This window comes from Serpula lacrymans (genome assembly GCF_000218685.1).
Source record: "Serpula lacrymans var. lacrymans S7.9 unplaced genomic scaffold SERLAscaffold_15, whole genome shotgun sequence".
NCBI lineage: Eukaryota > Fungi > Basidiomycota > Agaricomycetes > Boletales > Serpulaceae > Serpula > Serpula lacrymans.
In genome coordinates, this window is record NW_006763304.1 from 972971 (window position 1) to 993120 (window position 20150).

Below are 20150 nucleotides of genomic sequence, written 5' to 3' on the forward strand. Positions count from 1 at the left end.
TCCTCTTTTAGGTGAATTTCCATTCAACGGGAATCCGTCCAGCAGACTCCGGAGCAAGTGCAGAGAAAGCACTAGGGGACAAGTCGATACCGTACTCCCCACATCCAGGACACTCGTCGACTACTGTGACGTCAACGGACTTACCCTGGTCTGTTTTCAATAAAGAATACGACCGCCCCATGAGCTGGATAAGGAAAAATATAGAAAACACGCGTACTTACAGGTAACAGTGAGATGCTTCCAGCAGTGAGCTCCTTTGTCATATTCACTGGTGGAGAGAGCGACAATATGGTCGGTGTCCTTGCTTACAGTACCACAAGCACCAAGGCCAGTCTCGTAGTAAGTAGCTGAAAGGACAATCATGAGATTCGAAAACCATGAGCAACGTGTAGAAAGACGTACCATCACCAGAATAAGCGGCAATCATGTTTGTTAGCATCGCGATAGACAACACGAGCATAAGGCGTTTGAGGATAAAAGACATTATTAGCGGTAGTGTTGAAGGTAAGTTGAAGGGATAGAATAAAGTGATGAGGTTACAAAGGGCCTTTTAAACAATTCACCAGGAGGAGAGAAACACTGACAAGGAGTAATTTTGCTCATGCTATTAGCATGGCCTTCTGGCGGGTTGACCGGAGGATATGCTCAAGCTGCGACGACATTGGCAGCTGACTGTTGTATTCGGGCATCGGCTTGATAGTTTTGAAACTCGTACAAGTGGGCCATGAGAACAGAAAGGATGAGGTGAGTGCGAGAGCAGCTTAGTGGGTTTGGGGCATCAGAGTATCACGAGAAAACTATAACGGCACGTCTCCGCGGCTTCAACTTCAGCATCTTCTGATTGGGACAAGCAAGACTCGTGTTTGCGATAGAGGCCCGGATTGCTGAGCGCGAAATATAGCGTAGTTACCGTCAGCGCCGTTGATCACCTGATCGTGCACTGGAGGAGGCGGAAGACCATCATACTTATGCATGGAATACTTCACTGTGTCCTAATTGCTGTGCAAATAGCTTGCTTAATCAGCGACTGCTTCGGAACCGATCAAATAAGAGTCGAATAAGGTTGAAAAGATACGGATGTTTGGAAACAAAGGTTGGGCTATTGTAGTACGCACCTAACATAATCAACGCGGTATGCGGGCCAAACTCTCAAACGTACATATGCTGGCCGCGACAGACATGCGAGCTTGAAACACAGGTGATGATATGTTGTATACTAAGCGATGATAACTTCAATGAGACGAGCACAAAATAGAATTAGTGATGCTAGTTCAGCTGTGAAGGTCAGACGAAACATCGACCACGGCACTTCGAAATACAATTTGTAACGCCCGAGGTGAAGGTAGCTTGATATAGAAACAAGACTTTCTTGTAACGTTATCAACGGCCGGATACTGCGGTTGCGAGAATGGGATATAGTTCGTGGCGAAACTATAAGAGAGTCTATACACAAAAACAGGCCAGGATGAAGTATATCACTCCAATAGTGACATGCAGGTCGTAAGAGAAGGCCTGATCCACTGAATTTAGTAGCGAGGCAGAAAAGAAAGGTTTACCTTTCAGCATAGTCCAAAAGATTGTAACAGTGCTCAGTTTCAGAAGACGTGTGCTTATAGGGCAAGCTTGGGATATACCAGTCTAGAGATCGACCCGAGAAGGAGAGATTGCGGTGCAGCCATGAGAAGTATACCCCGTGCCTCCATTGCTGCGATGCTGTGGTTACATGCGTGTGAGAAGCGGGTTGGTCTTTCCTGTAGTATCGTCTCTTTAGGAGTAAGGTTGGTACCCATCAAAAGGACAACCTCACAAAGACGACAGGCTCGTACTATCGATTTGATTGATAGCTAGCTTTTTAAATAAAAATAAATAAAAACACGTAATATGGTGCCACTATAAGTGCACAGCAAGGTGTGCATCTGGTGATGGCATTTCCGAGTCTATGCGCGCTGCACAAAGGGCTTATAGAATAAAAGCCAACTTTGCACCTGACCTAAGTCGCGTATTTCCAGGCCGTGTCCAAGTTGAATAAAATAAGGCCTAGCGGTTCAGATGTGAGCTAACTAACGAGGAAGAGTAGGCACTGACTGTCACGGTAATGTGCTGGCAGACTCGGAAGCGGAGGAGCCGCTACTATGTTGTTTGGCTACAGCCTCTGGACCAAACAAGATCTCATCGATCAGGCACATGCGTACTTCATCTTAGCATATGAAATTATTAAGCTTTGTACTGGGGGAACTGTAGTTAAAGACTGATGCCACTTCTCGATCTTAATAGCTCACGCAACCCATATAACCACCAAAACGATTGATCACATTGTTATTCTATTAAAGTACCATTATTCCACTAATGCGACACTATAACCCATATACTAGCATGCAGCCTCACTTAAGCATAGGTCCACTGGACAGGGATACGCCCAGCCGACTCTGGAGCCAGCGCAGAGAATGCACTGGGAGACAAGTCAATGTCGTATGTTGAACATCCCTCGCACTCATCTACGACAGTGACGTCGATTGATTTACCCTCGTCTGTATATGAATAGTGTCCGTTTAATGACCTATACAACGACTAATAAACGAAATTTGACTGACAGGTAACGGTGAGATGTTGCCAGCAGTGAGCTCCATTGTCGTAGAGCTCAGTGGAAAGGGCGACAATGTAGTCGGTATCCTTGCTTTCAGCACCGCAAGCACCAAGACCAGTGTAGTAATAAGTAGCTAAGAGAAAAATATGATAGTTAATTTTGCGTCCTGGGTGATTTAGAATAATTCATACCATCGCCGGAATATGCAGCGACCATACTGGTCAACATCGTGATAGACGATGCAAGTAAAACACGTTTGATGAAAGACATTGTTTGTTAGATAGAGTGCGAAGAAGAGCAGCGGAGATGAGAGAAGAGAATATTTGGATACTAAGATGTTGAACCTACGAGGGGCATTTTATACGATTCGACAAAGGGAAGGGTTAGTAACTCGAAACAATTCTATCCTTATTATTAGAAGGCTAGCTGTGACGGCTAAAGCACGAAACTACGACAAGAATGGATACCCTGACTTACTTTTTCCTGTGTATGTTTCCTATCATGAAACTTGTTAAAGCGGGCTATGAGAGGAGGAACGGTTGGTGGCTTGATATTTATTGGCAAAAGACCTCTTCATGCGGATCCTTGTAGACACGATGTCCAGCGTAAGAACATCAAAGATAATTTTGGCCGTTAGAGCTGTTTGAAGTCCTAGGACACTAAAAAGGTACCTAGTAAAGTGGTCAATATTAAAAATTTAAAATGATGGGTGAACAAAAACATGGAGTTCTCGGGTGCCAACGATGAGTAAATCATATTGGACAATGGATATTGCCTTATACTACTCTGCTGCATTCCATATTGGGCGGTAAGTATAAGTTCCAAATCTGCGACTGGATCGGAAAGACCGGATGAGCGGAAAGAACAGACACAGAGCATAAAAAGAGAAAGATGAGAGGTAAAAGCCTTCTAATGGGTGCCTAACATAATCGGCGTTGTGTGCGGGCCAATTATCGGATGCACATGCAAGCCATGATGAACTTACTAGGTTGAAACAAACCCGAGACTAACGTTATACTACATGTGTTTTATAGCGGCAGAAACCAATTATGGAGTTGCAACATACCCAACGGATTTGTGGAGTCCAACGAAGGCATTGACCACAGTGTGCTCGGTGCCAAAATCCACAGCCATAGCCACCGAAACAGAGATAGTTTGATGTAGTGAGCATCTCTCTGAGTAGTTAAAGAATGAAGAGTGGAAGTGAAACGATCATGATATAACGTGTTTGGAGAGACCACTTCAGATATTCAAGCCTTTGACAGCATATGACGCCATAGAGAAAACTTTTCTGTACCAGAGATAGAAGTCGCACGATCCAAGACGACTCCAGGTAACCACTCGAGTGAAAGCTATGCCACTTTTGAGGCATGGAACCAATCATTGCACCAGTGTGACCCCCGAGCCTAGGTGAGACGCCGAACATGCATTTACATGACAGATCCATGAGCGGGAAATCGAGATTGATCAACCCTTCAAGTAGTGGCCGTAATATTGAGATAATTACCGAAGTTCGGAGTGCATAATTTACCCCCTGGACCGGTACCGTCCTGGGCTAACTTTGTTTGAAGCGATCCATGGCGCTCCTTGCATGAGCACATCTAATTTCGAGGCGTGTTTGATGCGGCTCTTTTAAGTTTAAATCTCGGGCCTCGGACTTGATCCTTGCATTTGTGCACTGTTGTATTGTATGAATCATTATGGATCAATGAAGAGAACTATCATTATAGGTAGAGAACTTACACATAGAGCTACATTGATTCCTTCAAACCGAACTATGAGAAGCATAAAAAAGTTTAGATGAAGAGTTACAACAAAAGCCTAGTTATCGGAATGTGCTGGCGTCGGAGTCCAATCTCGGAAACCTATTGTTTGGCTACAGCCTCTGAACCAAACAAAGAGCGTTTGGTCAAGCACGTGCACACTTCATCTTGACATATAAAGGTATTTGGGCCAGATAAGGCAGTCGTAGTGAAGCAACAATACCGAGCACGGAGAACTGGCACTATTCAAAATTACTTGCTATCCCGTAATAGGAACTTCCGAACAAGAAAACAAAATGTATCGCACTGCCACTCTAGTAAAGCACCATTATCCCATTACTGCGCTACGATATTATAGCTCCTTTAGCTAATGAAAATTACATCCTCAATCAAGCATAGGTCCACTGGACAGGGATACGCCCAGCCGACTCCGGAGCCAACGCAGAGAAGGCGCTGGGGGACAAGTCAATGCATTCATCTACGACAGTGACGTCGATCGATTTACCCTCATCTGTATATATGAAAAGTGTAGCCGTTTAATGATACATATAAGGACTATTGAAGGAAATTTCACTGACAGGTAACGGTGAGATGCTGCCAGCAGTGAGCTCCGTCATCGTAGAGCTCAGTGGAGAGGGCGACAATATAGTCGGTGTCTTTGCTCTCAGCACCGCAAGCACCGAGTCCGGTATAGTACTATGTAGCTGAAGCAAAAATTGTAACGATCAGCTAAGCATCGTCACCAATTCGAGAAGGGAGTCATGCCATCTCCAGAGTAGGCAGAGACCATGCTGGTCAGTATCGCGATGGACGATGCAAGTATAACACGTTTGAAGGAAGACATCGTTAGATATAGAGGATGGAGGCTTAAAACTGGGAGAAACGAATATTTGGATGCTGAAATGCTGAACTTACAATAGGTTTTTTATACTATTCGGCATAGTGTAGAAACGCTGGCTCGGCCATGGTCCTCCCTAAGTCATTAGCAAGCACTGTGAATAATGAAGCTGGCACATACCTGAAGCACGGGATTACAACAGGGGCAAGCAGCCGCCTTTACCTTTCCTGTGCTTCCTTGCACCGTTACAGTGAAACTTACTAAAGTGGGCGATGAAATAAGGATAGGTTAGTGGCTTGATGTCTGCTTAGCAGGAGACATAATCATATGGTCCCGGCGTCGGGGGTCCGCGCGAAAAGAGTTACACATATTCAGCAATCCGTCCAGAGACACTCAGGAGGCACTCGAGAAAGTGGCGCAAAAAGCAGTTGGTAGAAAATGATGTTTATGAAAGCCGTTTGGTGCCACAGACCGCCTGATCATCTTGGAGGATGAAATTTTACCATAAGTTTGATGTTTCCAAATTAATATATTTACGCCATATCCGGATTTGACGCTAGGTAGTGTGACAAAAAAGGGAGGGAACGGATGCAGCACTTTCACCTCAACTAGTGGAGCGCCATTGAGGTAGATGCTTGCCATAATTCACGGCGTGTACGGGTTGAGAGAGAAAGTGAGATATATGGAACATAAAAGTTGAAACAGAAACGAGTGTTGTAGGTATTACTTAACTTGATTACTGTAACATCACTGGCATTTCAGCGTGTCAGACACGAATCTGTACGTCTATCGTTATGATGCCCTTACGAAAGAGATAATGATTTCAATTTACCAGTATATTGACTTCTGGTGTCAGGCAGAAAAACTTCGTTGTAACCCTATGTACATGTTCAAGTTACGGTTTTCCCGGGCCAGGTAGTAGATTTTCTGCAGAGGAAAGAAGCTTGTATCCGCCGAAATCGCATCGTGTCGACATGGGAAGTTTTACCTCGTGAAGGTAGATCTAACAAAGATATACCGGTGGCCTGGGCGGGATGATCAAGGAGGCAGTGATCGGGCATGTACCGGGCATCCTAACACTACGAGCATTCGCCGAAATCACTCGGTGCGACATACCAAAAGCACAGCGCTGACTGAAAGCCTACTATGGCTATGCTCCAGACCATAATTGGGAGTGAAAAGGTAAACAATGGGTCTAATATTGCATAACTATTCCTTTATGGAATGAGCCAAACCATCCCGTTCCAGGATATGGCCGTAACATCATAATCACAGTAAGCCTATTCTTTGACTGTTGCAGATAATTTTGGCTGTTCCAGAGCTGCCACTTATCTTTCCCTTTGTGCGACAGGGAAATGCAATCCCACAAAGACTAGCAGTGAAGAATAGATAAAGACCAAACATGTATATTTTTACCTTTTGATTCTTTGTTCAATCTTGGAGCACACCGGTGAAAGTTTTCCATTTGCATCTCTGGTGTTAGACTGTTGCAACTTGCTATTTTGGCAATTGCTCGTAGTGTAAGCAAGATACCACGATATGACCAACGCCTTAATTCCAGCGAAGCAGTTGACTGTAACTTAAAGAAGAAAACGATTCAAAGTTGTCTTCATTTCAAAATTCGAGGCCCGCAGGTGTAGACCAGCCACATATAGCAACTGCAGTAATGAAAGACTACCAACAGGTCTTTCAGGGAGAAAACGGTAATAGCTCTTTAACCACACAAAATACCCATCATATTGCGATACATTAAGCTATTATTAATACTACTATACTTCTATATTCCTATGCAGGTATATCCGTACAACAAAGATGGTTGCAGTTTTAACTAAGCGTAACTCCAATCAACAACCATACGCCCGACCGACTTTGGAGCCAACGCAGAGAAGGCACTTGGGGAGAGATCAATGCTGTACTTGTTACATCCAGCACATCGGTCGACGACTGTCACATCTATCGATTTCCCTTCATCTGTGTTCGATGAAATGTCAGTCAGTTTACTGGATAAGAAAATGATTCACTGACAGGTGACGGTGAGGTGCTTCCAGCAATGAGCTCCATTATCATACAATTCAGAGGAGAGGGCGACTATGAAGTCAGAGTCCTTGCTCTGAACACCACAAGCACCGAGACCAGTATCATAGAAAGTGGCTGCGATGACGAAAACACACATGATCAGACTGTTATTGGGAACAACGTGGAGAAGATCTACCATTGCCAAAATATGCTGTAGCCGCGCCAGTAAACATGGTCATGGAAGTCAAAAGCACAAGACGTTTGAAAAAAGACATCATTCGTGATATCGCTAGGGGATGTTGCCCAAACTGAAAGAATGGAGAAAAATCAGTAAGAGAAGCCGTTGAGCTGAACTGCCCTTTAAGACGAAAGATATAGATACTATATGTAATCTTACCTGTGTAAGATGTAGGAAATTTTGGATCGCCGGTGTGCTCAGATGCACGTTCCGTTCACGGCGAGAGCAAGCCGATACCTACAGCCAGAACATCAAGTCTAGCTGAAGAGCAATCAAAGCATGGGATTGCAAACTATACTAGATTACAGCGTTGTGATGGGTGGTGACTGTAAAATTGGCACACATGAGCATCGGCATGCTCATAAGATGGCAGCTTGGTATTTCGATGCATGTAAAGCCAGGAGGCATTTGGACATCGGACATTGCGTTTTACAGGTTACGACACGTGTCCTGTTGGAGACAATTCGTATGGGGATGTGATCCAAGTCCGGAGAACGACCTTGATGGCAAAGGGCGGTGCAGGAATGTTGCGGTGCCGGGCGCCGTTGACGACTCGAGTGCGTTGCAGGAGGCAAGTAAAGACAATGATAAAGTTCGAGCGAGAATAATAGGATAGTGAGTTACATCCTCGGCTCGTGAGACCTAAGTTCGCTGTTTTCGGGTTCGGACTATTGGTAGCTAACGAATGACCAACGTGGGAGAGATATATTGCTAGCAAGGACTCCCAAAAGTCAGTTTCAAGGGATGAAAATAGGTATTTAACATAAGCAACGTACTTCGCGGAAGCCTCGTTGTGTGTGCCACGGAGTATCAAGTGTTAACTTGATACGAAACTCGAAGTCGCAAAATGATTGTGCCCGCAACGGCGGGCGCTTGTAAGACCGCGCCATTGGCCCCAATATTGAAAGCAAATGCAAGTATTACGAGCGCTACCGAGAGCTCTAGGTAACATGATCGTAGAGAAACGGCTTTGAGTCTCTCGTATGATCACGGAGGCAAAAACTGTGAGTGTCGCACCATTGTATCGTTATCAGTTGGTGTTGGTTATGTAACTTGATCGTAACTGTACGCTGATTGTACGTACCTCAACAAACCCACCGGACTCACTGGTATCCCTCATCTGAACTTCGTTCTGACTGTCATGATTATGACAATGCCTCCCAAAACTCACGCTCTCGAGCTAATTGGCAGGGTTAACTTTTCAGCCGTATAGCTGAAGCACTGATAAAGCTCTCTCCAACGTCCTAATGCATCATTACGTTTGGGAACATTATACTTGGAGTCGGGTGAACATATATTTTGTTCGGATGCCTTGCTTCACTATCTTTTCAGTGGCACGCGACTAAGAGGAGCCGCTAACTGGAGATACGGGGATGGCAATTCGAAGCAAATTCTGCTTCTTTCCGAACAAACAACAGGTTTAGATCATTACCTATCCCAAGTCAAGCAGAAAGATATATCTACGCACCACATATACATGAAGTGTTCAACCCTTGATTTCCCTGCTGAAGAAAGCGACATTGCTTCCTGTATTGCTTTGTAGATGTGATATGTCAAGGTAGGACAGCCTATTTCCCAAGTCCTAATCCTTTCGTGTATAATACCAGACAAGCAGGGTGCAACGGACCAACTCCGAAAACTGGCGTTTCGAGAGCATACGGAGGTAAGATGATACGCCACAGGTATCAAGTGTGTCAAGTAAGTGACATACGCTCTGGATTCGTTTTAGCTATTGCGGAGGAAATGAGATAAGAAGTCCAGGATCGCATGAGTGATGTGGGTACCCTACCTGGGAGGTGGCAAGTTGTGTTAATATTGCTCCTTTTAGGTCAAGCCTGAGAGACTTTAGCACAATCAGCGTAAAGTATTGACACCTCGCGTTTTTTGCCGGACGGATTACAGGACTAATATAACTATCGTCAAACCGAAAGTACCTGAAGACCTAATGACCAGTAATGATTGGCTTCCTTACCCAAGGAAGATTAAATCATGAGAGATTGAGATTATATGGCTTCCCCGAGGCTTTGATATTGATTCTTCGACAATGCTTCGAGTCCCCAGCAGTACTAATGTTCCATAGCTCTCCTTCTTAAGCTTGCGCTGCAGCTGGCTAAAAGTCGTATATGTATATATGTATAGATGGTAAATTCACAGAAGGCGCCTATTCGAATGGTTATCGTGATTGACGGTGCTGGAATCAAAAGTTGCAATCAGAGTGATCGCGTTCAAATGTCGTTATTTAGTATTACTGAATTGATCACATGACAGAACCGCAGCTTATGTCAGCGCAACCTTCTTCTCTTTTACTCCAACACTAACCTCAAAATCTCGCCATCGCTGTCGTAGTTTTATTCTTCAACACACGACAGAGGTTGTGGTGTGGTAATGACCACAGGATACATCCACGAGCTTATTCATTCATTCAGCACCCGCCAAATAATTATGTGGCCCCAAGCTCTTACGATAACCCCTAATATTCAGTCAGCGTGGGAACTAAAGGCGCAATGATTCTTCGATGATGATTTCTCGATAATGTCAAGCCATTGGATTATAAAAGGATGATAGCATTTCGAAGACATACAGTTCGGGTTATCTTCTCGCCTTATTCCCATACATCTCATTTACCACCCCCACCTATACTTCCACCATGTCTTCCCTTCGTCTCGGTAGCATTGCACCAAACTTCGACGCTGAGACCACTGAAGGTCCTATCAAGTTCCATGACTGGATCGGTGACTCTTGGGTATGTTTTCGACATCATATACGATATCGCCGTGTGGTCTAACGACTTTGCTTAGGCTATCTTATTCTCCCATCCCGGTGATTTCACGCCAGTCTGCACCACTGAGCTAGGGGAAGTTGCTCGTCGCGCAGACGACTTTGCCAAACGCAACGTGAAGGTCATCGGTATCTCTGCCAACGGCCTTCAGGACCATCACAAATGGGTTCAAGACATCAATGAATTCGGTGCCAAGGTCGGCCCCACCAACGTCAAATTCCCTATTGTATGTATTTGTTCCTCAGACTCGTTATCGGTTGAGACTAACTTACAGATATGTAGATTGCAGATGAGGACCGAAAGATTTCCACTCTTTACGACATGTTGGATGAGCAAGATGCTACTAACCGTGACGCAAAGGGGTTGCCCTTCACCGTATGTTTCTTAACTAAACTAGCAAGGCAACTACTCATACAAATCCTAGATTCGAACTGTCTTCGTCATAGATCCCAAAAAAGTCATACGCCTAACAATCGCTTACCCTGCTGCCACTGGCAGGAACTTCGACGAGATTTTACGGTGGGTAGCTCATTCTTTGTATATTGATTCATTTATTGATTTCTTTTTCTTCAGTGTCATTGACTGTGAGACCTATATACCGTATAAAAAGAGTGTGAAACTAACAGTTTAAATAGCTCTGCAACTCGGTGACAAGTACAAAGTCACTACTCCCGTCAACTGGAAGCAGGGTGAAGATGTTATCGTCCACCCATCAGTAAGCAACGATGAAGCTAAGGTGTTGTTCCCTGAGGTTACGTTCCACAAGGTGAATTTATTTCTTGACTAAGTGAATTATGACTCAAAAGTATTTTAGCAATCTTACCTCAGGACAGCTCCTGCACCAGTATAAAAAAATATATTAGTGTGAAGGGGATTTTGTAGTATATGTAAAGGTAGTGAAGTTGTATGTTAGAGCTGTCACGATTATCTTTCTTTTGACTTGCTGGTTCCATACTGAATTCACATAGCATCTCCAGCTTCATGAGTACTGCAAGTCCCTGAGATACTTATTTCGTCGCGCATAGCTAGGCGTCAGGTGTTCTGCTTGAGCTCTGTCCACGAGACACGGTCGGACACTCGGAGTTGTTGATTATCGGTTATTGGATCCGAAGGGCGATAGTGAAAAGTAAGATAACGTGATATCACTGATATTTCAAAGAAATGTAAGTAATCGATGTTAAGATACTCCAGCGCTGCCAGATCTCTTTGTCCTTTCTAACACCACTCCCCACTTCTAGCTATACGTCCATCTCCTTTATTATCATAGATCAAGATGCCTCGTCAGTTCTTCGTTGGTGGAAACTTCAAGATGAACCCGGGCTCGCGGGAGCAAAAGCAGGCTCTCGTGAAAGTGCTCAACGAGGCTAACATAGACGGTTCAACCGGTGAGATTGTTCGGTATTCTTAGTGACAGGTATTTTGGAGTATCTGATTTTCCTTTTCTCTTCATTCGCATTTAGAGGTTGTCATCGCACCCCCATCGTTGTACCTCATTCCTCTCAAGGAGATCGTCAGGAAGGACATTCAAGTAGCCGCACAAAACTGCTACGTCAAGAACTCAGGAGCATTCACTGGAGAGATCAGGTGAGTTTCTACGGTTGATCGCGAACTAGCAGCAGTATACTTACTTGTCTTTCAATCCGGCAGCCCGGTGCAACTCGTCGATGCAGGCATACCCTATGTTATTCTCGGTGTCTACAATTTCTCCCCATCTTATCTCAATAAACTAATGTCCGTTTTCAGGTCACTCTGAGCGTCGCACATTGTTCCACGAGACCTCAGAGCTGGTCGCGCAAAAGACGCGTGCGGCCATTGACGCATCCCTCAAAATAATCCTTTGCGTCGGCGAAACTCTCCAGGAGCGCGAAGCTGGCGAGACCGCCATCGTGGTTCAGAAACAGCTCCAAGCCGCCGTCGACCTCCTCAAGGAGTCGGACTACAGGTAAAGCTTTTGAAAAAATCTTTGAGCACGCTGGAGTCCTGATCACGTCTCGTCTTTAGCCAAATCGTGGTGGCTTACGAACCCGTCTGGGCCATCGGAACTGGCAAAGTGGCTACGTCTGCTCAAGCCCAGGAAGCACACGCCGATATTCGTTCGTACCTCGCCAAGGCTGTATCGCCTGCCGTGGCAGAGAGCACTAGGATCATCTACGGTGGAAGTGTGACAGCTGCCAACTGCAAAGAACTTTGTGCGTATCGTCTGAAATTGTAGGACTGAGATGGAGGTGTGCTGACAACATACCTGCAGCTACCCAGCCTGACGTGGATGGTTTCCTCGTTGGGGGAGCATCGCTGAAGCCTGAGTTCGTCGACATCATCAATGCCAAAAAGAACTGATTGGCGTAGAAGACAGAGGGGGGAAAGACAATGACAGTATCTGATGTGAGTGTGATCACAGTATACTGGTAAGAAGTCGATGTATAGAAGCGACTCTGTACTTGTTTACGGCTGGGTTGCATAATCCATTTTTGTCTCGACTACTTTTCTCTGTTACAGGGCCATCTGTTGATGCGGTTGTAAAATCTCGCCTTCAACCTCGAGGCTCGTCTGCCAGTTTATTCGGGATTGCATCATGCAGGTTTTGGCTCATCCCTGGATCGTCATCAAACTTTTGTTGCGTCTCCGAGTAAGGCTCGATCGTGTGGGGACCGAACGCTAGAAGTGTTGTCATTATGAACACGAGGACTTAATGAAATACGTGAACGAGGCTCGGTTGGTGTTTGTGACATAATATTTCGTAACAATGAGCAGTCAAAGTCAATGAGCTTCAACTTGAAGGTCATCTACTTTGACTGCCCATCAGACATTATATTAATAGCCGAGCGAAAAAGCTCTTGAAGACAGCAGTTTTTGCGCGTTAAGTTGGTGTAAGTTGGATGGCCGCCTACTATTTCGCCTCCGAACTCGAGTCCACAGGAATATCAACAGCAAACCTGAATCGCATCAGCTAAACGCGATAATCAAATCAAGCTGGCGCATTTTCATCCAATCGTTTAACGCATATTCTGGTACAAACAAACACAGTATGATATTTTACTTCTGGCACCATATACAAACAACCCATTCCTTAATATTTCCTATTTCGTCACATCATAGAGGGTATCACTGAACCGTCGGCAGTGGGGAAGAGTGCGCTTAGATTTTAGGCCTCTGGGATCTTCATTTGAGCCTGCAGAGTAAGCGCTTGGAACGCCTCCTCCGTATAAGGTGGGTATCGGAAAGCCATGTAAGGCTCAGCCCTGCAGGGAGGAGAATGTCAGCTGTAGCTTCGGGATGATGTGGAAAAGGTCTTACGCAAGAGGAACGTTGATAAATCCTCGGCGTTGGGTGAAAGCGTCGAAGGAATGCTTCCCGAGGTAAGAGCCGTCTGCAAAGTGATGTAAGTCAAGAAATGAATTTTAGGGAAACGATGTGTAAACACTTACAGCCCGAGTCACCCTGTCCACCGAATGGTATTTCATAAACACCGAGTTGAGCGAAAGTGTCGTTGAGAATGAGTTGACCGCTCTGGGTCCTGTGGACGACTGCGGGGGGTTATCAGTAAGGAACAGAACGGAGAACATAAAGCAATATCTTACACTTGTGCTTGGTGACCTCGCTGTCGGTGAAGACGTAAAGTACCAAAGGAGTAGGGCTATCATCCGTGTTAGAAACGCTCGACCAGTATTTCAAAAGCTCACCCTCGTTGGATAAGAGTAATAGCCTCCTCGATATCCTCAACAGGGACAATAGGAAGAACGGGACCGAAGATCTCCCTAGCAAACGTGCTCCCTTTCAGTGACGGATTCGCGAAACTAATAAAACTGCATGCTCACTCTCCCATCAGGGGGTCCTGGAGACCTACATCCTTCACGATGGTAGGCTCGATTCTCAAAATTTCTCCTGTCGATCCACCACCGACGGCGATGCTGCCCTTGGTGTTGCTGAGAAGCCCTTGGATACGCTTGTAGTGGCTGTCGTTCACCATGTGACTGATCTCAGAGGCGGAGTCGAGAGCACCCTTAGAGTGGGGCCAGAAGTCTGCGTAGACTTTCTTGAATGCTGCAACGAGAGCATCCTGGTGCTTACGCGCAACATAAATGTGATCGGGAGCAACGCAAATCTTTTCGATGAAAGACGTCAGAGCCAATCAGCCTGGAGAAGCCACGAGAACTTACCTGACCAGCATTCTGCTGCTTACCCCACAAAATTCGCTTTGCGGCAATTTCGAGGTCCGTGTTGTCACCATCGACAACGACAGGTGATTTTCCACCAAGCTCAAGCGTGACAGGGGTGATGTTCTTGGCAGCAGCGGCGGCCACAACACGACCGACAGACGTGCTACCGGTGTAGAAGATGTGGTCCCATTTGAGGGAGAGGATGTGGGTTGTCTCGGGAATAGCACCCAAGATGACGGCATAGGCGTTTGGGTCGAGGTAGCGAGCAACGAGGTCAGCCATTAATTGGGAGACGTTGGGAGAATGCTCTGATGGTTTGATCACGCATGTGCAGCCGGCGGCGATGGCACCAGCGAGGGGCAATATCGAAATGACCCAGGGGTAATTCCAGGGGCTTCACGAAATAAAATAAAATAGAAGGAATAAGATCAGTGTTAGATCCATTCCTATCGGAAACTAAGACATACGTGATGTTAACGACAACTCCCTTGGGAGCTTTGTAGATGGTCGTATCCCAAGAGCTACGCCATTCCTCGACCTCGGGTTTCTCAGGTTTCGTCCATTCCTCGAGTTTTTGGGCAGAGAGAAGAGCACCAGCGACCATAGGACCGACTTCTGGCAAGGCGGCCTCCAGTCTGTGCCGTCCCAAATCGGCTTTCAGGGATCCCATGATAGCCTCAGCATTTTCCTGGACGAGGCGGGCAAGCTGCAATAATTGTTTACGACGGTAGGCAAGCGGGACAGTGACTCCTGATTGGAAGGTCTCCGTCAACCTGGTGTGAATCTAATAGAAGATAAGTATTGAGCACAACGTGTCTCGCAAATTAGAGCTGGGACAGAAAACTGCAAGTATGATAAGATGGCAAAAATCAGACATACCTTGGTGATCTCCTCTACGGAGTGGAATTTGAGAGCCATGGTGGGATAGAAAGAAGTGGGAGGGTGGGAGAAATGTGAGTAACAGCGATAAACGTTTGAAAAGACCGCAGTGCCTTATAAGAGGAACGTACGAGAGATGAAAAGACCTATACTTATTCTGGAACGGATTTAAAAGTCGCTGAAAGATATGACAGGACTCCGATGTTATTCGTGTGGTATGTTTCCATCAGGAACTCGACAACATCAATGATGGGTGCGATAAGCGCGTCATGCCGATTTGAAAGTTGAGGTAAAATATTGGCAATGGCACCCTGTTCCCATAGTGTCCCAAGGTTCTTGGCTCTCCCCCCCAGAAGCGATGGAGACGTTGATCTGAGACGATTTACGCTGGAAGAGGCTGCAGCATACAGAAAAAGAAGCTGCAAGGGAGAGCTATTTTTGAGTTGCGTATCAGTCCATCAAACGCATGATACAAATCAGGCTATTATCTGTATAGAAGACCTGGTATTCAAGTTACAGTGAACGAAGATCTGATGGTTGCGACAGAGCGACGAGAGTATCTTCACTTGAAGGGTGTCCAGTCGCTTAAGCCTGAGACGAGTGATATATCACAAGTTTCTGGGATTTCCACGGGGTCACTCCGGAGAATGCCGTCCGACTGTGACACCATGCAATCGTCCACCAGACCTTGACACTGCCAGAACACCCTCATACAGTTTCACCATGCCATAACATCACATTTCTTTCATTCTATAGCCCACCATGATCGCATCACTGTTAGTGACTTTACACACGTACACATCGGCGAAGAGCGAGCTGCCTAAACACTTGAACCTGGCCATCAGCGGTTTCTCTGCCTAGAACCGCGCGGCTGACAACGGAACGGTTGCAATCGAAAGCAGCTCGTAGTCCAGTAGTCACCTGTTCTGCAAGCGCGTAGAATCAAAGACATCTCACTATTTTTCCAGATGTCCCGGGCCAGCCCGCTGACCACACTGGGCCTTATCAAAGCTACGTTATCCCTCTTAATTTTGGTCTCAATCGAAGACTTAGTCGACGTAACCGTAGCATGCCCCCACACAAACGTACGTGCGGTATCTTGCGGTATCGCTCGGGAGCAAGCAAGGAAGCTCTATTGGCGAGCTAGTCTAGAACTAAGTTATCAAACAGCTATTAATTCATCTTTGTCGCAAATCTCAATCAGCGATACGCGTGCCCCAGATCCCAGATCCCTGTAGTCTCTTGCTGTGATTTCCGCACTCCAAACAATAGGCGAATCCGGCCTCTTTTGACAAAGCACCATCAAAGAGGCATCAAAGCCAATCAGACAGAAGACCAGACGAGAAGGGGCAAATAAATTGATCTGCAATACTATGTGGATAACCAGCCAACGACGTGCGAGTTTGGACATTGAATGCTGTGTCATATAAGAATGTGGTGCATTTTCCGGAACGGTTCTCTTTTTCGGTCTCACCTCTGTTCCACTCGTTTCATTCTCTTATTCTTTGCTTTTACCGCCGTCTTAGCATAGTACGTAGCTTGCAGCGAGCATGTCAACCGCATCTGGGATCCCGTTGGACACGGCGGCCATTGCATCAACGGTGTTGGAGGGTATTCTCTATGGCGAGTACCAGATTTTTTGCGGTGGGTTATTTGATAGCTGACGCTGAACGGTGGTGTGAACAGGATTCTCTGTACTTATGTATGTTGGCACCATCTGGTCTCTAACCAACGGTCGCAAGAAACACGACGTAAACATGAAGATGGTGGCCATTGCCAGTGCCTTGCTCGTTCTCAGCACAGTCGTACGTCCCACAAAAATGCGCAGGGGAGGAATTTACGGCTGACAATTTACGACTGAATTACTCTTGAACCGGTGTAATTTAGCATATGATTATGGACATTATACGTGTGGAAGAAGGTCTTGTGCAGTATCGCGATACCTTCCCTGGTGGACCTAACGGATTCTTCGCGGATGTCGCTCAGTGGAGTTTCGTCTACAAGAACGTCATCTATACCCTACAAACACTCCTTGGTGACGGTGTCGTTGTAAGTACACTCTCAATCCTCCCCTGGTCATATTCAATTCAATTGTTGTCTGATTCCGTAACTTTGGATTTGCCTGCTAGATTTATCGCTGCTATGTTGTCTGGCAGTCTGCATACATCATCATATTCCCCATGATCATGTGGTGCTCCGTCGCTAGTGAGATGCCACTGCTCTCCGTTTGCTCACACGGCGTTCTAACTCCTTCTGTTCATGATGCGTTTACGTTACAGCTACCGGCATAGGCTGCGTGTACACGCTCTCAAAGGCGACTACCGACTCCAACAACATTTTCTCTAAAGAAACAGGCCAATGGATTACAGCATACTACGCCTCCACGCTCGCTACGAATCTCATAGGCACCAGTACGTATATTTTTTTAAAATCCTATTTTAATTAATTATATGCATTGGGGTTGATGTTACGACGTGTGCGCTGACATATGTATTGCGTTGTAGTTCTTCTGGCCTTCCGCATTTGGTCCGTTGACCGTAACGTTTCGAATCTCCGCTCGAGACGGTCGTCGTTGGGCCCGCTGCTGCTCATCATCATTGATGCGGGTGTTTTATATTCCGTCACTCTCTTAGGCGCACTCGTATGCTTCGTTTCCGCCAACCGTGGACAATATGTTCTGCTTGATATGGTATGTCGCCTGGCTGTGGGCCTCCGTTATCCCTGATGCATATGTGCTGACTCATTGGCGGTAGATTATGCCTATCATCTCCATCGCTTTCTACATGGTTATCATCCGTGTTGGCATTTCAAAAAGGCACGGTGGGCTGCACAGCACGACCGGGCGGAGTGCGAGCCACAGCCAGATGTTGCAGGATCAACAACAATACTCAATGAAGCGCGTTCAGGTGCACATCACCAAGCTCACGGAGACGAACGAGGACGGAACGCCATTCACGAACGACGATTTATCGGGTTCGCGGAAGATGCAGAGCTACGATGAGGTGTAGACCTGTATGTGTATATACCTGGAAAGCTCGCTGTGGCGTGCGGCCATATGGGGAAATGGAGATCATTGAGCGAGGACTCGCGTCCGTTCCGTTCCTTACACGCAGGCACGTTCCGTCCCCCTTGTAATAGACTTATTGTTATTTCCTGGATTTTTTTGTTTGTTTGTTTCATCAAAATCGGTGTCGCTCTGGAGGATGAGGGTGATTCGTATATCCCCCGTGTATTATGGCTAATATTATTACGACAAAATGATATTAGGTTCAAGTTTCACTTTGCATGCTGTGGTGCTGTGGTGTTGTGATAAGAGAGAAAGCGTTTGTACGCTCCGCTTGCTTGGTAAGGTCCTAGTACGTCGGACAGCGCTTGCCGGCGTGGTCTGATTTTTATGTTTTGGGAAAGCTCTCGGTGACCTTGGCATCTGTGGAAAGTGGATCAATACATTTGGCACCTGTCTCTGGGGACCCGTGTACGCATCAGATATCTTTTTTGAAGGCTGCCAGTGCTTCTGTTGAATTCGTGCCAAGATGAATATTGCGCCGCTTAAAGCGGGATTGGGTTTCAAGCACGAGCCTCACATTCGGTGTCAATAGACGGTGTTCCGAATGCTCGAATGCCCGGCTTGATGCGGCATCATGGGTCTGTGTCGGCACAGAACGGCATTTTCACCAAAGTGAGGGACTTGGAATAAAAGTAGACATAATCATACACTCCTATATCCTCTGTATATATGACCATTCATGTTAATAATCCGACCACCTTCTCTAATCAGTTCAGTTGCTTGTCACTTGAAGGCCAAACCATTGTCAAAGGCATGATGTATGCTTGGATGCCCCGATGGAGGAATGGGCCTTGCCCACTTCAAATAAATAGCTGGTGTCATTCACTTGCTGGCATTGATGAAGTTATAAGACTAGAATGAGAATTAAAAGACTATAGTAGTTTCAGTGTCATGTATTATTAATGTGTATATAAGAATATCCTCACCCTCAGTCTTTGAATAATAGACTGAGGTGTAAGATCATCAGGAGAACAAGTAAGTACAAGTTTATGGGAAAGTCCGACGTCAGGAGAGGAAGGACTTTCCCACGCACAAGGGAAAATTCTCACATGCGTCCTACGACAGTTGAGGTGGGATTATCTCTATGCATAGAGCGTCCTATTCACTACAGGCATTTCACAGCTGTTAGTAATGCCTACCAAAGGAGGTAAAACAGCTGTCTACTATGGCCTCATGATGATTATCTATTGAAGAGCTCCTCAAGAAGCCCATTATGCAGATGCAGGCCTGAGTACTGAGTACTGAGTCCTGAGACCCAATGTCTACATGTTTGCTGAGCTTGTTATGGCAGAGATTGACTGAGTTGTTGCTGGGTTTGACTTCTGGCAAAAAAAGTGTTGACCATCTGTGTTATTGGCACCAACTGACCTAATTCAATATATTGATGACAATCAATCATATCTTGTAAATGAGGTCTGCTTTCAAATAATGGTGGCATGCAAAGTGCCCCCCTTCGGTGTCAATACAGCAAAAACATGAACACTAAGGCATGTTGTCAGGAACTGTTTGAGTTTTCAGGAAATATTGTACAACACACTTGGTGAGTGGATATAAACATGAATGTGAAGCAATGTTGAGTTATCACAGGGAACTATTGATGTGCTTGTAACACTCACTTTCATCTGGTCAAATTGAGCAAATATCCTTGTGTTGGCTCAAAGTCTCTATCTCTTTTCCACAAAAGCACACAGGTCTATTTTCTGTGTTAAAAGTCACCTAGGCCGTTCAATAGCCTACAATACAGCCTATGAGGCTCTTAGGACAATGACCCATGCTATGCATGGGATGTTGAGAGAAGCAATTTGTCCAGAGTCAGGACATTTCTTTTC

The 20150-nt window shown here is 45.8% G+C and overlaps 9 protein-coding genes across 9 annotated transcripts; 3 read left to right on the forward strand and 6 right to left on the reverse strand.

Annotated features, from left to right (window-relative positions):
- Positions 1–7: 7 nt before the first annotated feature.
- On the reverse strand, positions 8–484 carry SERLADRAFT_442849 (uncharacterized protein; the record flags this gene model as incomplete). The annotated part of the gene is made up of 3 exons (XM_007323425.1): positions 8–150; positions 222–347; positions 403–484. The coding sequence occupies 3 exons, from the start codon at positions 482–484 to the stop codon at positions 8–10; spliced, it is 351 nt and encodes a 116-aa protein (XP_007323487.1).
- Positions 485–1490: 1006 nt separating this feature from the next.
- On the reverse strand, positions 1491–2102 carry SERLADRAFT_478698 (uncharacterized protein; the record flags this gene model as incomplete). The annotated part of the gene is made up of 1 exon (XM_007323426.1): positions 1491–2102. The coding sequence occupies one exon, from the start codon at positions 1788–1790 to the stop codon at positions 1611–1613; it is 180 nt and encodes a 59-aa protein (XP_007323488.1).
- Positions 2103–2295: 193 nt separating this feature from the next.
- SERLADRAFT_401574 (uncharacterized protein) lies at positions 2296–3524 on the reverse strand (the record flags this gene model as incomplete). The annotated part of the gene is made up of 5 exons (XM_007323427.1): positions 2296–2528; positions 2592–2717; positions 2776–2801; positions 2933–2985; positions 3062–3524. The coding sequence occupies 3 exons, from the start codon at positions 2798–2800 to the stop codon at positions 2386–2388; spliced, it is 294 nt and encodes a 97-aa protein (XP_007323489.1).
- Positions 3525–3687: 163 nt separating this feature from the next.
- SERLADRAFT_478702 (uncharacterized protein) lies at positions 3688–4414 on the reverse strand (the record flags this gene model as incomplete). Its single annotated transcript, XM_007323428.1, has 3 exons — positions 3688–3990; positions 4092–4262; positions 4328–4414. 2 exons carry the CDS (start codon positions 4106–4108, stop codon positions 3768–3770), a joined length of 240 nt encoding a protein of 79 aa, XP_007323490.1.
- A 2599-nt stretch (positions 4415–7013) lies between these two features.
- SERLADRAFT_363828 (uncharacterized protein) lies at positions 7014–7665 on the reverse strand (the record flags this gene model as incomplete). The annotated part of the gene is made up of 4 exons (XM_007323429.1): positions 7014–7156; positions 7211–7336; positions 7398–7509; positions 7599–7665. The coding sequence occupies 3 exons, from the start codon at positions 7477–7479 to the stop codon at positions 7014–7016; spliced, it is 351 nt and encodes a 116-aa protein (XP_007323491.1).
- A 2334-nt stretch (positions 7666–9999) lies between these two features.
- On the forward strand, positions 10000–11190 carry SERLADRAFT_401578 (uncharacterized protein; the record flags this gene model as incomplete). Its single annotated transcript, XM_007323430.1, has 7 exons — positions 10000–10182; positions 10238–10444; positions 10501–10593; positions 10643–10737; positions 10792–10802; positions 10854–10984; positions 11033–11190. The coding sequence occupies 7 exons, from the start codon at positions 10087–10089 to the stop codon at positions 11066–11068; spliced, it is 669 nt and encodes a 222-aa protein (XP_007323492.1).
- A 178-nt stretch (positions 11191–11368) lies between these two features.
- SERLADRAFT_478706 (uncharacterized protein) lies at positions 11369–12710 on the forward strand (the record flags this gene model as incomplete). Its single annotated transcript, XM_007323431.1, has 7 exons — positions 11369–11381; positions 11457–11603; positions 11679–11802; positions 11866–11909; positions 11962–12160; positions 12220–12407; positions 12467–12710. The coding sequence occupies 6 exons, from the start codon at positions 11492–11494 to the stop codon at positions 12553–12555; spliced, it is 756 nt and encodes a 251-aa protein (XP_007323493.1).
- Positions 12711–13168: 458 nt separating this feature from the next.
- Positions 13169–15420, reverse strand: SERLADRAFT_478709 (uncharacterized protein; the record flags this gene model as incomplete). Its single annotated transcript, XM_007323432.1, has 9 exons — positions 13169–13457; positions 13513–13585; positions 13644–13742; positions 13797–13852; positions 13899–13973; positions 14034–14320; positions 14376–14769; positions 14843–15159; positions 15255–15420. 9 exons carry the CDS (start codon positions 15291–15293, stop codon positions 13361–13363), a joined length of 1437 nt encoding a protein of 478 aa, XP_007323494.1.
- A 493-nt stretch (positions 15421–15913) lies between these two features.
- SERLADRAFT_478716 (uncharacterized protein) lies at positions 15914–18539 on the forward strand (the record flags this gene model as incomplete). The annotated part of the gene is made up of 9 exons (XM_007323433.1): positions 15914–16392; positions 16459–16708; positions 16781–16877; positions 16941–17059; positions 17142–17303; positions 17384–17459; positions 17534–17665; positions 17759–17943; positions 18008–18539. The coding sequence occupies 7 exons, from the start codon at positions 16805–16807 to the stop codon at positions 18260–18262; spliced, it is 1002 nt and encodes a 333-aa protein (XP_007323495.1).
- Between the last annotated feature and the right edge of the window lie 1611 nt (positions 18540–20150).